We start from the raw sequence: 14,810 nt of genomic DNA on the forward strand, positions 1-14,810 counted from the left end.
AGTTACACAGTGTATTTTTATTAAATCTATGACATTTATGCACTGGCTTATAAGTCTTCGCCATAAAGCTCTCAGTATTCCCTTCATAACTTGCAAACTACAGCCATGGACAAACAACCTTCTTTCACTTCACCTTCACTCTGCAAGCTTTATTTGGTCTTAGCTTCAGCGGCACACCCTTGTGAATTGCATACTTTGTCATAACTTCCTTAAACTAGATTGCATTCTCAAAAACTATTCCAACATTCTATATTGGATACTGGCATATGGGATCATAATAAACCTTATTAAATTCTCTCTTAGCAGGAAGATCCATTCCTTTATCATCTTCTTCAAGGTCTATTTCATTGCTACATTGGTCATCACTTGCATAATGTTTTTCATCACTAGCAAATTTTTCTTCATTTCTATTATTCCCCTTATCAAAATTTTCATGTCCCTCACCATGCCCAACTTCACCTAATGGCACCTTCACAAATCCATCTTCTGCCTCTCTCCTATATTTCCTTCTAAGAAAGTCTCTAGCAGTCTCTCTTACATCCCTCAATTCTTCATTTACATCAGTTATAATTGTCATCCACATCAGTCCCTATAAATTCCTCACTTTCAGCCTCACCCTTAACCTGCCATTCATGTTCGCCTTCAACTTGCCCTTCACCCTCATTTAGTTGTCCTGTATTGGTTGCTTCAAACTAAGATTTTCATCAACTATGCTACTAGATGCCCTAGCATTTGTATTTATAATGTCCTTTTCATTTCCAATAGAAACCCTAATGATGTAACTAAAGGCACTCTCACCTATTGCTAGATTATCATCCATATCATCAACATCTATAATTTCTTATGCCTGTTCAACCGCATGAGTAACATACAAGTCCAATAACTTTATGCAAATTTTAAAATAACTTGATCATTATTTAAAGCTAAGAATTCATTACTACTTTTTTGCTTTATTAAACACTCCACCTATTATCATGTACCCAAATCATATTTATACCCTAAAAACTCAAATAAAGACAACATTTTAAGGTTAATATTAGGTATATATATTTAATATTAGTCTCACCAACATACTGTGCTGGTGGTCCTTCAAGAATATGCCCACCAAGGTGCCACCTCAGATTGATAGCAATATATATTTTTTATAACAAATATAAAAAAAGAATAAATGTCATTAACTTATATAAAATTAAAGTAAATTTTATTTTTTTCTTTCCAAATACAGAATCCTAAACTAAAGCTACCACCTCACTTTATCTTTTAACACACACACCAGCGCCCAATACGCCGGTTAACTCCCATTTTAAAACATACGAAAACAATAAAAACAAACATAGTTTCCAATTCAGAAAAAGCTTCTTACTTTTTTGGTCCCAATCCTGCAAGCTTTCTTCGAAACAACTTCTACAACTGCATAATGAGCAAGTCAACGGGTTTCTTTCTTCAAAAAAAGCTTATGCAACTTTTTCTCTAATCAGTGGCTTTCTCCACTATTTAGTCGAATGCAGTCCTTTCAGTGGCTTATTTCTTCATATTTCAGTTTCTTTACACAATGCAGCGAAGTTGTTTTCTATTTAGTTTGTTAATTAGGAATTCCAAATTGAAAAATAAAATTAGGGATTGAAAAATAGATATAGAAGAATAGCTTAAAGAGAGAGGAATATTCTGACGGTTTGACATTAATGAGAGGAGAGAATTTGCCCAAAAGCACTTTATAACATGTCTGTTATCGCTGTCCAATACCCATGTGTCCATCATAATATATATCATAATCATAATATATCATAAAAGTGTGAAGATGGGGGAGGATAAACAAAATTACTAAAAGGCCTTATAAATAATATTACATGGTAGTGATATAAGAATAAAATTTGTATAGAAATAGGACATTTAAAAATATTATAAATAAAAAGAAAATTCTGTTAAAGAAAAAGAACCAACGATTGAAAATTAAAAGAAAAACTAAAGAAAATTCTATCTAAAAAAATATTTAGAGACATTTATGCTCTGAAGTAGCAAATTTGGATATCATCGTCATTATGATCATCGAATGCAATTTTAGACAAGTGGTAACTAAATTTTTTAAAATATATTAACTAATAGTTTATATTAAGAAATTTCATATATATATATATATATATATATATATATATATATATATATATATATGTATATGTATATGTATATAATATTGTATTTACAATTAATTGAAAATATCATTTTTAAATCTTATAGTTGTAGAATTTTTTTGAAATTTCATACAAAAGCATGAATTATGTACTATTAAAATAAAATATATTTGTTAGCTTTATTTTCTTATTGTTTTCTTATAAGAAATCTTTTCTTTCATATGTACACGACCAATAGAAAGCGGTTTTCAAATAATATATTAATCAAACATTCTATAAATTTGTATTTATAAATTAGAATTATATAATTTTTTTTAGTTTTATATACTAAGGAGAGAAGAATTTTAAATTAATCTCTTACATTTTTACATTGATTAAATTTGAGTGTTGTCTATAATTGACTCTATGAATCTAATGACATAAAAATAATATATATAAATATGAGAGTCCCAGGATTTATCGACTTCCACTCATAAAATAAATATAACAGAAAAAAACAATATTCTTACTTTATTAATCTATTAGATAGAAAAACTAAAGATTATAACCTTCTTAGTATTTATAGAATAGCTTAAGGTTCATTATTTTTTCAATCTACTAGAGATTTAATGATTTGTGGGTCTCATCATAAAATACTAAATTCCAACTAGTATTGATAGATTATAACCTTTTATTTAGTTGCGTATGGCCATGCACAGTCGTCACTTTAGATAGCGAAAACACACGACATGATTTTTTCAATTTTATGATTTGTACTGTATTAATTATTTTTAAAAAATAAATTCAATTACTTAGAGGAGTTAAGTATCGAAAACCAACATTTGGATAATATTTGAATTTTAGACTTTATGAATTTTGAATAAAAATTAATTACTAATATATATAACATGTTTTGTATATCTTTGGTTAAGAAATTACTTGGCAACATATTGTCACGACCCCACCCGAGGACCCGTGACCGGCACTAGGGAATGGGTAGGCGTAAGGCTACCGAATTCCGTAGTAAGCCTGACACTCACAATTCAAACAAATCTCATCTCAACTTTTACTATTATTAACGCCACAAATTATCTTAACATTAAATCTTACACAATTGAATCGGTCTGCTAGAAGAATTAGGCGAGACCCGAAACTACAGAAAATTTACAACTGATACATTTATTATTACTACTGTGGAGAATCTAAGATGTTACAATTAACATACCAAATCGAATACACCACCCGATGATGAAGGAGTCGGGTTACTGAATAAGAGTCGCGAGAAGACTAACAATCAAGGATATGAAAAAAAAAAAATTGAGACTGACAGTCTCGAGAGTGAGTTAAAATCAAATAATCTAGAGACTATTGCAGTCTTCATAGAAAATATTAATTATTCGAATCAGTATATCAAACCTTGAACATAAATACAAATCATAATATAATCATATACCATAATTAAAAAAAATAAATAAATAAAAATATATTTTTACTTTTACGGGACGAGTGGCTCAGTAGAACCCTAACTCCAAATTCTAGTAGCCTTTTTGGCTCTCTTAATCCAACAGGTCTGGCACCCAGAGAGCAAGCTCGATCAGGGTCCTTACCTCCAGCCTGAACACTTGAATTCCAAATAAGTCGGCGCCTAGAGAGCGTTGCTCGATCAGGGACCTTAACTCAAACAAGCGAACTCGTGAGAGCAATGCTCGATCAGGGCAAACAAATCCATAATAATCTTATGTCCATGATCATTACCGGTGCGCACGCAATCATCACATTTAATAAATATCATTGTCTAATGAAATCATTCAACACATATCGAAGTAAAGATTAAAGATTTAGGGTAAAGCAACGTTCAATTCGTGAGGAAAAATAATAACGTTTGTATTATTATAACATTACTAATAATAATATTTATATTATTTTCAATAATTAATAATAAAGTAAAATCATTTATATTGCGATACTAATATTCATATTAAGTAAAAATTCTAAAATAGCATATTAAAATCAGACTCAGCAATAGTACAATGATTAAATGACTTTAACTTACAGATTTGGGCGACCTCCTAGCTCTGCTCCGGTGCCTCGGTTGGAGTGAGCCGAACAGACAGATCATCTAATCACGGAAAACAATTTATCAAAATGCTGAAACAATCGATCATTATCTCGATTCGGGTAAATTCTACCGAAAATTCGGCAGAACCTCCCTAATAACACGGACATTTACCCCCCGTAAAAACGGGTCCAAGACCTGCCAGAAAAAACACTTCAAATATCTAACAATTTAAACAACGGGAGTCGGGTCCCCAAACTTCACCATTTCCCGACTCTGCCACACAGCACAAAAACATGAGGCAGGCAACTGACAGACAATTATTTTAAGATCACAAATATCATCAAATACTCAATATAAACCAATAGACATGCAAATAAATCAAGAATTTCCAAAATTACAGGCCAGAGAAAAATTACCGAGACGCTCGATTGCTCGATCGACTAGCCTCCAGCCGCCGGAGTCCAATCGACGATCCAAACACACCATTGGACTCAAAACAACGCGCTACGACGATCCCCGCTTCCGATTTTCCGATCTGACACCCGATCATCCGGAGAGATTTGCAGATGATCTCGGCCGTCGATTTGCAAACGAAGCCCGATCGCCACAAAACCGGTGCCATTGCGAAGCTTGAGCTGAGAAAAGTCGGGATAAGTCCTCCGATCATCCATCCTCCACCGGAGCTCGCCGGAAAACACGGCTGCCACCACTTCGTCGGAACTCTCTCCTCCGGCCACCAAAACCGATGCCGCTGCCGCCAAAAGGAAGCTCTCTCCAAGGGGAGCCGATCGCCACCGAGATCGTGGAAGCCGTCAAAACGGAACAACGCCAAGCCACCGCCTCTCCTCGCGTGATTCTGCTAGCTACCACTACCATCTTCATCGCTACCGCCCGGCCGAGGCCAAGTGGAACATTGCCGTCGTGGCAGTGAGCCACCCTCTTCTCCCTCAATTTTTCCTCTCTTTCTCCCTGATCCTTCTTTTCTTTTCTTCTTCTCCATATCGACATTAGGCCCCTGAACTTTTCCTTATTACAATTTGGTCCCTCAACTTTCTTAATTACTTACAATTTTACCCTGCATGATTTCTAATTTAACCCCTAAACTTTCCTTTATTCTTTCAATTAAGCCCTTAACTAATTAATTTGGGCCAAATTAGAATTATTGAAAATACACAATTACAAAAATACCCCTGACCGACATATTTATTTACAAAAATACCAAACTCACAAATTTCCATTAAAACCCCATATTAATAAAATTATACTTTTAATCCTTATTTTAAAATAAATTTCCAATTTAGTCCTAACACACAATTAAATTAAATAACCAATTTACTAATAAATTTTAATACCACTAGTTAATTAAAATACCAATTTTCCCAAAATTCTTTTATAAAAACATCCTTTACAATTTCTTCCAAAAGTTTTCAATATATATAATTTTATTTATACATATACATATACATTGGGGAAAAAAATTAGAATAACCAAAAATATAATCTACCCTTCAAATAATTTACTTAATTAATTCTTAAAATTTCAAACTAATTGGGTATAGAAAAATAATTTATTTAATTGGCTAATATTAAAATTTCCATTAAATCATTTCAAATTAAACCAAATAAAAATGAAGCTAAAATTAACTTAAATAAAAACTCATTATTAAATATATAAAAATTCTGGGTATTACACATATATTATAATTTTATTGAATAATTAATATTTGGTAATAATAAGAGATTGTAAATAAAAAATAAAAAATAAATCGATAAAAAACGAAAAAAAAAACCATTAGAATTTACATTTTGTTAATATTTCGACTTACTAAGTCATTATGCATATAATTCATAGGTTTTAATATAATCAGTACTTAGTTTGGTAAATACCCAGTCAGTTTTGCAAAGAGTTTATTATTATTATCCTACAATAATATATTCTAGACAATTTTTAGATCAATTTTACAGTATATTAACTGCGACACTAGTTAAAGTTTTCAGAGTGTAACTAATTTTCAGATTGTGTTGAGATGTATTTTAAACTTGGAATTTTTCACTTAGAATTGAGAAGTTGAAGACTCTTTTTATATCTATTTAAATAAATCTATTAGCTTTTATAGCTATTTTTAAGTGTAAATACTTTTTATTAATTGATAAAAAAAGAGAAAGAAATTGAATTTAATTATAATAAAGAAATAATTTTATATTTTATTAATTAGAATAATTCAAATAATTATTTAAATTTATTAGTACTAAGATTTGAATCTATTAACTAATTAATTGCACACATGTTTATAATTGACATGAGAGATTTGAAATAAATCACCAACTTGCATTCTTTACAAAAATCAAAATTTCCTTAAATATTTAATAAAAATATAAAATATAAAATATAAAAAATAAATTAGAATAAAACTAAAAAAATCAAAATAGATTAATACTTCTCTAGTTTATATTGATAACGATAACTAATTTTATAAAAATATATATCAAATAATAAATATAATAAAAATAGAAAATAAAAAAGATTGAAAGAAAAAGTAACAAGTCAAGGTTTTATGTACATTGGTGCTATATTAGAGCTTTAATAAAAAAAAGTATTTAATGAAGAAAGAATTCAAATAGAGATAGTCCTATTACATTATCTTGATTAGGAATATTAATTTTCAATATTATTATACTATTTCATTAAAATTAATATACTTTTATAATATATATGAATCTTCAGTTTTCTTAATAATATACTAAATTTATTTATTTCTAGCTATAAAAATAGTTAGTATAGATTTTATAAATTATAAAATGGTGTATTTATAGTAAATTTACTATAATAAAAGGATTTTGCATTATTTTAACACTAGAAATGTTTATAATGCTAAATTAAAAAATATATTATTTTATTCTTTGAGTGAAAACAAGTCAAATAGTTAATATTCACGTGCAACATAAGTGAGTAAAAAAATTAGTATATAAAAGTGCAAAGAATGAGACAAATAAATTTACTAAAAAGAGTCTTATTGATTATTTAATTATTTAGGTTTAATTAAAATTGATATATAATATTAATAATTCATTAATTACATATCCAATTCAAAAGTCTAACTCATTTAGGATTTTCCAACTATAACCATTTCGCTAGTAATTTTAATTCGGTAATTCCATGGTAATTTGATGGTCATAAGTGCATTGAATAATATTTTTTAAAACAGTTTTAAATGGATATTCACCACTTAACAATTTTTGTCTTATTTTAATATGCTAACATTTAATTTCTTTTTTCATTGAATTATCTCAAGGACACACTTTTTTTTTATTGACCTAATATATTTAAAGATATTAATTTTCTTTAGATATTGATTGGAAAATTAAACCAAATATTGATAGTTAAAAAGAAGAGCAAATTCTCAAATTTGGATTTTCACTTAAATGAATCTATAAAATAAAGAAAGATCTGTAAGGGTCTCATTTATTTAGTAGGTCCCCTTGAATAGAGAAGAAGTAAATAAAAAGTATGTTGGTATAGGTGAATTTTTTTTGAATTAATTAAAATTAATAAATAATATTAGTAATTTATTAATTACATATCTAATTTTAAAAGTCCAACTTTATTAAAATTTATTAGTGTTGATTATAAAAATAGAATTTTAAAATTGAAAAAATCTAAATTAAATAAGTTGTGATATAAAATGACGGAGGAATAGAAGTAGAAATGTATTTTGTATAATAGAGCTATTTAAGTATGTTGGCGTCGGTGAATTTTTCTTTCTTTTTTTTTTTTTGGAAAAACTTTTATTAATTAATTAATTTAATAATACCACAAGCAATATGTATTATTTAAACAATGAATCATTAACTCATTATTAAGTTCTGATACTAATTTTAAAGTAATTGATAAAATTTTTAGAAAAAAATTTTAAAATGTTTTCATAATAATTTGAATAATTTATTTACATTTTAAAAAATTTAAAAAATAAATTATCAAATTTTAATTTAATTATATTTATTATAAATAGTGATAATGATTTAAATATATTTAAATATTTAAATTTAAATATAAGATTAGAATTAAAAAAATTTAATTTTTGAAGTAAAAGAGAGATGACATACATCATACTAAAAAGTATTTGCTATATTTTACTTTATTAAAATAAAATATTACTATTATTGTATGATTAGTTAATTATATTAATATGTTTTTATAATATATATGAATTTTGATTTTTTAACATTATATCAAATTTTTTATTGATAGCTATATAAATAATCAGTATATATCCCTTTAGTGTTGATCTTGACTGGGATTTCGATGCACCACCATTGCCAAGTTGTCTGCTCGCGATTTTTTCTCCTGTCCGAATAGAGACTATTGAACGGACTATTGAACTATCGGAAAAAGGCTTATAAATAAACTTATTTAAAAATAAAATTAAATAAATTTATTTAAAGATAAAATTCTCTAAATCACAAGAGAGTTTATGCACGAGCAATTACTTAAGTATAGGCGTCTAATAGATTAAATTTAAAGTTGAGGGAGGAGGCTACGAATGTATTAGGCCTGTGAATACTCTCCCTAACTTGAACATATAAAAACAGCTGTCGTTTTGAACGGAAAAGAACGTCGTTTAGCTAGATCTTTCCTGTTCCACGGTGAAAAGAATATCTTGACGACTTCACCTTATTCATTCAACCCAAGTAAACCGACAGACAAACACTCAAAAGAATTCAGATTGAATCAATCGAAACCATAAACCAATTGAAGTAGCAAGAAAAATTAATCTTTAAACAGAGAGATGGCAGAAGAGAGAGAAGAAGCACAGAAGATAAAGAAAATGGCGGCGGCTGCATATGATTACGAGAACGACCCAAGATGGGCTGATTACTGGTCTAATATTCTCATCCCGCCTCACTTAGCTTCTCGCTCTGATGTTGTCGATCACTTCAAGCGCAAGTTCTATCAGCGTTACATCGTCCGTATTATTTCTTTTCCTTCTATGTAACAGACCCATTTCTTTTCTTTATTTCTCTCTTCTTGATTTTTGTTTCTAATTTTCTTGGATTGGAAATTGTTAATTTCCATATGGGTTTTCTCCAGATTTTGGGATTTGGGGTTTTGGGAATTTTGAAACCCTTATTATTATTATTATTATTATTTTGGTTAATATCATGGGACTAGTGTTCATGATTAGTATAACTAATTGTGTTATGTGAAACTCGTTATCTATGGACAGACTCCATTTTTGCTTAGTGAGTTGTGAATTTGAAGTCTTGCAATCTGTGTAAATGTGGGTTTTTTGTACAATTCAAATGATCTTGCGGAAATGTTGTACCTTCTTAATGGATGGGAGATGTCGCTGATCTGTTTGGGAAGAAAGGAAAATGGATGAGATAGGAAAATTGACTATGAGCCCACGGTTTTGTTTCTTGTAATTGTGGGCCCAATTTCAGTTTCCTCTCTTTCAGGACGAATGAATGTGTTTGGTGCTGCAATAAGTGTAATTTAGTTTCTTGTGGTGGGTTCTATAGGAATATTGGGAGAAGGGAGTATGTGCTATCATGCTCTGCATGCAGGCTGTTGTATATATTCTGCATGAGCTTGAAATGTCTATAATTTATCCATTTTGTTATAGAATTTGTGTTTTAATAAATTATTGTTGGATATAACTATTGTATAATGCAGTACTGATTTTTCTCTTGAAGGCTCTTTTTTCTATAGGAACTTAATAGTGGTGCATGCGCGTGTGCCTAACTCTCGGAAGTTTTTTATTGGCAGGATCCTGAACTTGTTGTTGAGGCAATGACATCAACTGGTTCATCTCAACCAACAAAATCGTCTTCATCTTCAGCATCATCAGGGACTTCAAATGATCACACTCGGTCACGGAATACAGGTTGGGGAGACTTTCTCTATTGATTAAATTCTCAGAAAGGAAAAACTTCGGATGAATTTGCATACTAATTTATATAAAAGCGATATTGGTTTTGTCTTTCCCGGTAAGAGACTTGCCTCCTTAATTAATGGAGCCAATATTTTATCATAGGGTCAGCTGCTAGAGCATCTGGGGCATCAGCAACTACAGGTCTAAATGCTAATCCTACTTCTGTCCGCTGGGATCGTCAAACTATACAATTCTCTGTCAATGCTTGGGTACTCCTTTCTTCTTCTCTTTTCTCCACTTATGCTTAATACTTTGAGATGCGACATCGTCGTGAAAAATGCTCATGTAAATATTTCTTCTTGGAAATTTCAATCCTCGTATAAATGTAAACATCCTATTTATTTTGTAAACGATTTAGTAAATATTTAAATTATTTGAGTTGCTCCTGAGCAACCAGTGTTTTTTTATTTTATTTTATTTTATGGTGACTGAAATAATATTGGCTCACCATTTCCCCCAAGAGCCTGTTTTTTGAGTAGGAGAGATTCTTACTTAAATGTATAAGAAAATTTTCTGCAAGTCTTTTTGACTTCCCTTGCCTTTCTTGCCAAACAAACTCTTCAGAAGTGATGAAGACAAGGCATAGTTGGAAGAAAGAACCTCTTGACTTTCCCATTCATAACTCCCTTTAGTAGTAATATCTCTCTATCTTCTAGCCTCTACAACTCTTATCCGCATGGCATTTCTTTTGTTGATTTTTCTTATTCATGTTTTCTCTACAGGTTTTTGTTGTGGCTGTGCTTGCCATCATTCCTCTTGTACCCAGAAATCTTTCAAATAGGGCGTATCGTTTGTCGTTTATGGGCACAGCATGTTCATCTCTGTATTCCTTGTACACGCTATATGGGGTAACCTAAATTTCTTTTATTTATTACTCTTCCCTTAATTACTTAATCTACTGGACTTTCTCGTTTGCTAACCACATCTATATTTTCTATAGAGGCCAAGGGCACTGAATCTGCAGGGTTTGCAAGCTTACTTTCAGTCAATAATTGCAACCAAAGATTTTATTTACTTTATCTACTGTCTGACATTTGTCACTTCACATCTTTGCCTCAAATGTGAGCATTCCTTTGTTGCAGATTTTCTTTTTCTTCTTTACATCTTTACAAATGCTCTTAGATCTTAATTGTGTTTTTTATGATGGGAATATGTGTAATTGATTAATGATGCTGGCCTTTTTGAAGTTGCTTTGATTCCCATTTTATGCCGAGCACTGGAGCAGGTTGCAAAATTCTTAAGGCACAATTTCAGTCGTTCCACCTTATACAGGTAGAAGAGATATCTATTTTATGTTTCAATGAATCTACTACCTTTAAATTTACAATGGTTTGTTTCGTCATGAAATATTTGTAATTTAACTTTAATGTGCTATGAAGATGTTTCATGATTTTTTATATTGTCAATTTTAGTTTTGTTACCTTGATTACCGAACTTCTCCTGGCTTTCTTGTGCTGTTTAATAGAATATGTGCAGTTGCTACTTTTTTTTTTTTTTTTTTTTTTTGCTTCTGGTCATGAAAATGTTTGGGTCCATGATAGTGTTTTATGTAATGTCATAAATTTGAACTTTGTATATTAAATTTAATTGGAAAAGTTGCTACTACAGAATTAATCGTGTAATTAAGCAACCATTGAATTGCATGTCCAAAAGCTAATTGGTTTCCTGGTTAAGAACTTGCTTTGTGGTATTGCTTCATAATTGAATGCGTCTGAACTTGTAAAGGTGAATTTTGCTCTACTTTCAAGGTCGTTATAGTTATATTAACTTAATTTCAGTGGTATTTCAAATAGTCAGTATTAATGGGATACAGACCTTTTGCCATGATAAAAAAAAATCTTTAGTACTTTGCAGCAAAGTGTTGTCGGAGACAGACTAATTGCATAATTGTATACTTTGTAAGTAATAATTGGTAACTATAAAGTCATCGTATGGTTATCATGTCCTAGCTATTTGACTCTTTTATCTTTTGATGAAATATGATAATGGTCTCGTCTTTCAAATTTGAAGCTTGGGAAAGGGAAATTGATTATCATTGTCTGTTGATGGGGTTTGGTTCAGAAAACTATGGGAGGAAAATAGCATGACTCAATATGTCATGGTGGGAATTTGTCAGCTTCTGCTGTTCATGATACTGGATGTTTGGAGGTTAGAATCATGTGTAGTTCGAGTCTTCAAGGCAAATTTTGATGCCAAAGAACGGGGAGAAACAGGTGGTCTTTCTTCTATGTAACTTAGTCAATGCTGAAACCCAACAGATCAGTCTAGTTTATTCTTTAAACTTAACCCAGATTGCTTAGGAAGTTTTTGCAGAGGCAGGTGTTGCCACACTCTGGATATTAGTTTAATAGGCATCAGTATTCTTCTCCTTCATTTAAAATCAAGTGGCACGCCTTACTACTTGAGAAATCAAGAAACAAAAGGTCAAAGAAAAAGAAAAATCATTAGTAACAAAGAGAGTCGAGTAAAATATTATAAGGTAAAAGAGAAAAGGCCTTGCAAGTAGCATCCATGCGGGAAGAGAGCATATCAAAAATAGATATTAACTCTAGCTTTGATTCTCCTCTGCTACTGCTGCCTTGCCATTGGTTATTGTACTATTAACGGCAAGAACCAGTTTGAACATGACATAGAAGTTCTCTACACTGCAGTGCTAAGTAGAGGTTATCTCCAAGACTTTAGAAAGAGGGTATAAAAGAATCGAGATCGAGAATGAATGGAAGAGAAAGTGTCCAATGTCCATGAAACTGGAATGAAGAAAATGAAATGAAGAAACACTTGCTAGAAAATCTGTCCAGGAGAATGATGTGCAAGATGATTTATGCTAATTCCTCTCTGTTTACACATGCAATATCATTCACCAGTATGTAATGTATCTTCTATACAAGATCGTTAGATGTCAAGTCTCCAAAACTTTTTGGAGTGCAAGAGTTTAAACAGCCGCTATTCTTCTGCATGATAGCTTTCTTTTCTAGTGCAGCTCATTTTTTTTTATTACTGCTGATACTACCCCTAGCAATACTATTGTTTATTTTTGTGTGCAAATTTCTCCTCTCTTTTTTTCTCCCCTAACAATTGTTCTATTGTGCTGAACAGGAAATACCTTGAAGACCCTTGCGTGTGGGTGGAGTCAAACACAGCTACCCTTAGTATTCTTTCCTCGCATGCTGAAATTGGACTTGGTTTCCTCTTAATTCTCTCTTTGTTCTCGTCAGTTATCCTGAGCCTTGTGGTTTTATTCTTTTCTTTTAAGAATTTTTTTTTTTTACCATACAGCATCTCTAAGTTCCCATGTATATGTGCAGGTGGCAGCGAAACATTATACAAACATTCATGTACTGGCAGGTAAAATACAAACATTCATGGATTCAATACAAGCGCAATCTCCTTATAAGACAAAAAAGGCTTCAAAATTCTAACTTATTCTGTAATATGGGAAGTCTCATGTGCTAGAACATCTTTTAGGCGTCTCTCTTATTTCCCCTTTCTCTGTGAATGAAAATAATTTATCTCATGTTCCTTTACATCCCCTTAGAAACATGTGGTGATGATCTTCAAATGTGTCCATCTCCACACCTGTCAAACTAAGCTCAGATGGTTCATTTGTAATATGCTTTTCCATCTGCCTGCTAATCCAATTAGGCAATCAATGTCTAGACCATAGAGAAAGCACCTATTCTGCGTGATGTATATTTCAAATGAATATTGGATGGATAATGAATTTACAAACGCAAATGCATCCACCAAGGAAGTTGAAGCCATGATTAAAGTTGGTTCATGCTTGTCAGGTCAAAATTAAATGAACTTGTAGGTATTTGAGGACATGAATATTCGTCTTGAATTTTGTTCCACCGAAAGAATTGGAGCATGCCAATGCCAAAGGATATTGTCATATTCTTGTGTGGTACTACCACTTGTAGTTTCTGGTTTTCTGTATCAATAATGGTCTATAAAATTTAGCCCAATTCAAATGATGGGTTTTCACTATATACATTAGGAGGTATCTTTAGTTGTATTTGATGTTGCTAAAGTTTTTCCAACTCCAAGAGAGCAGTTTGGGGTGCAACACTCCACTATTATGAAATATTATTGAGGGTGATGATCTAATATTAATTGTCCTTTTTTTTTGCCCTTTTGGAACTCTTTGTGGCAGCTTTTGAAGCTTATGCATCATGCGCCTGTCACTGCTGGTTATCATCAGAGTGTATGGGCAAAGGTTGGGAGGAGTGTCAATCCACTTGTCCACCGGTATTGCCCATTCTTGAATACTCCAATTTCTGCTGCTCAAAGGTGGTGGTTGAGGTAGATGGCTAAAGAAGTTAGCGAATGGAAACCGGTAAAAGAAAAAACAATAAATAGAAATATTCGAATTGCAATTTTATCTTTTACTGTCACTATTAACCTTTGGAAGTAACATCATCACTAACTTCAGATGTATGGCCAAGCAGCTGCCATATTGATATTTTGGATTGATAAATGCTATGGTTAATATTATCTGTCTCTTTTCTCACACAGATAATATTGCTGTATTTATGTTGCGATGGAAGCATCATGAAATTTCTTCTGTATGATTTCAACTTTGGATGTCAAATGGCAATGCAACTTCCTCTTTGATATTAGTGATTATGCTTAAAATTGCTGCAAATTATTATAGAATGTGTTGCTGGGCTTATTTATACGAGTAAATGATTTAGAGAGATTTGAAATTGAT

General features: G+C 31.1%; 1 protein-coding gene across 4 annotated transcripts; it reads left to right on the forward strand.

The window, feature by feature from the left end:
- Positions 1–8,620: 8,620 nt before the first annotated feature.
- Positions 8,621–14,718, forward strand: LOC8276139 (transmembrane protein 33 homolog). Of its 4 annotated transcripts, none has more exons than XM_002533594.4 (9): positions 8,621–9,130; positions 9,934–10,051; positions 10,202–10,308; positions 10,822–10,947; positions 11,040–11,160; positions 11,287–11,371; positions 13,196–13,309; positions 13,405–13,444; positions 14,253–14,718. In XM_002533594.4, the coding sequence occupies exons 1-9, from the start codon at positions 8,954–8,956 to the stop codon at positions 14,403–14,405; spliced, it is 1,041 nt and encodes a 346-aa protein (XP_002533640.2). In that variant the 5' UTR covers positions 8,621–8,953; the 3' UTR covers positions 14,406–14,718. The 4 variants fall into 4 exon arrangements, with proteins under 4 accessions (XP_002533640.2, XP_015583521.2, XP_048230351.1 ...); XM_015728035.3 differs by having other exon boundaries at positions 8,656–9,130; positions 10,208–10,308; XM_048374394.1 differs by having other exon boundaries at positions 9,019–9,156.
- Positions 14,719–14,810: the final 92 nt, after the last annotated feature.

The sequence above is a fragment of the Ricinus communis genome, chromosome 5 (assembly GCF_019578655.1).
Source record: "Ricinus communis isolate WT05 ecotype wild-type chromosome 5, ASM1957865v1, whole genome shotgun sequence".
In the NCBI taxonomy this organism is placed as follows: domain Eukaryota; kingdom Viridiplantae; phylum Streptophyta; class Magnoliopsida; order Malpighiales; family Euphorbiaceae; genus Ricinus; species Ricinus communis.

Excerpts from the sequence above, each read along its gene's own strand:
- LOC8276139 (XM_002533594.4), top strand. The coding sequence starts at position 8,954 with ATGGCAGAAGAGAGAGAAGAAGCACAGAAGATAAAGAAAATGGCGGCG. Across the intron at positions 9,131-9,933 it reads AGTTCTATCAGCGTTACATC|GATCCTGAACTTGTTGTTGA; the intron begins GTCCGTATTATT and ends TTTTATTGGCAG. Across the intron at positions 13,310-13,404 it reads TTAATTCTCTCTTTGTTCTC|GTGGCAGCGAAACATTATAC; the intron begins GTCAGTTATCCT and ends GTATATGTGCAG.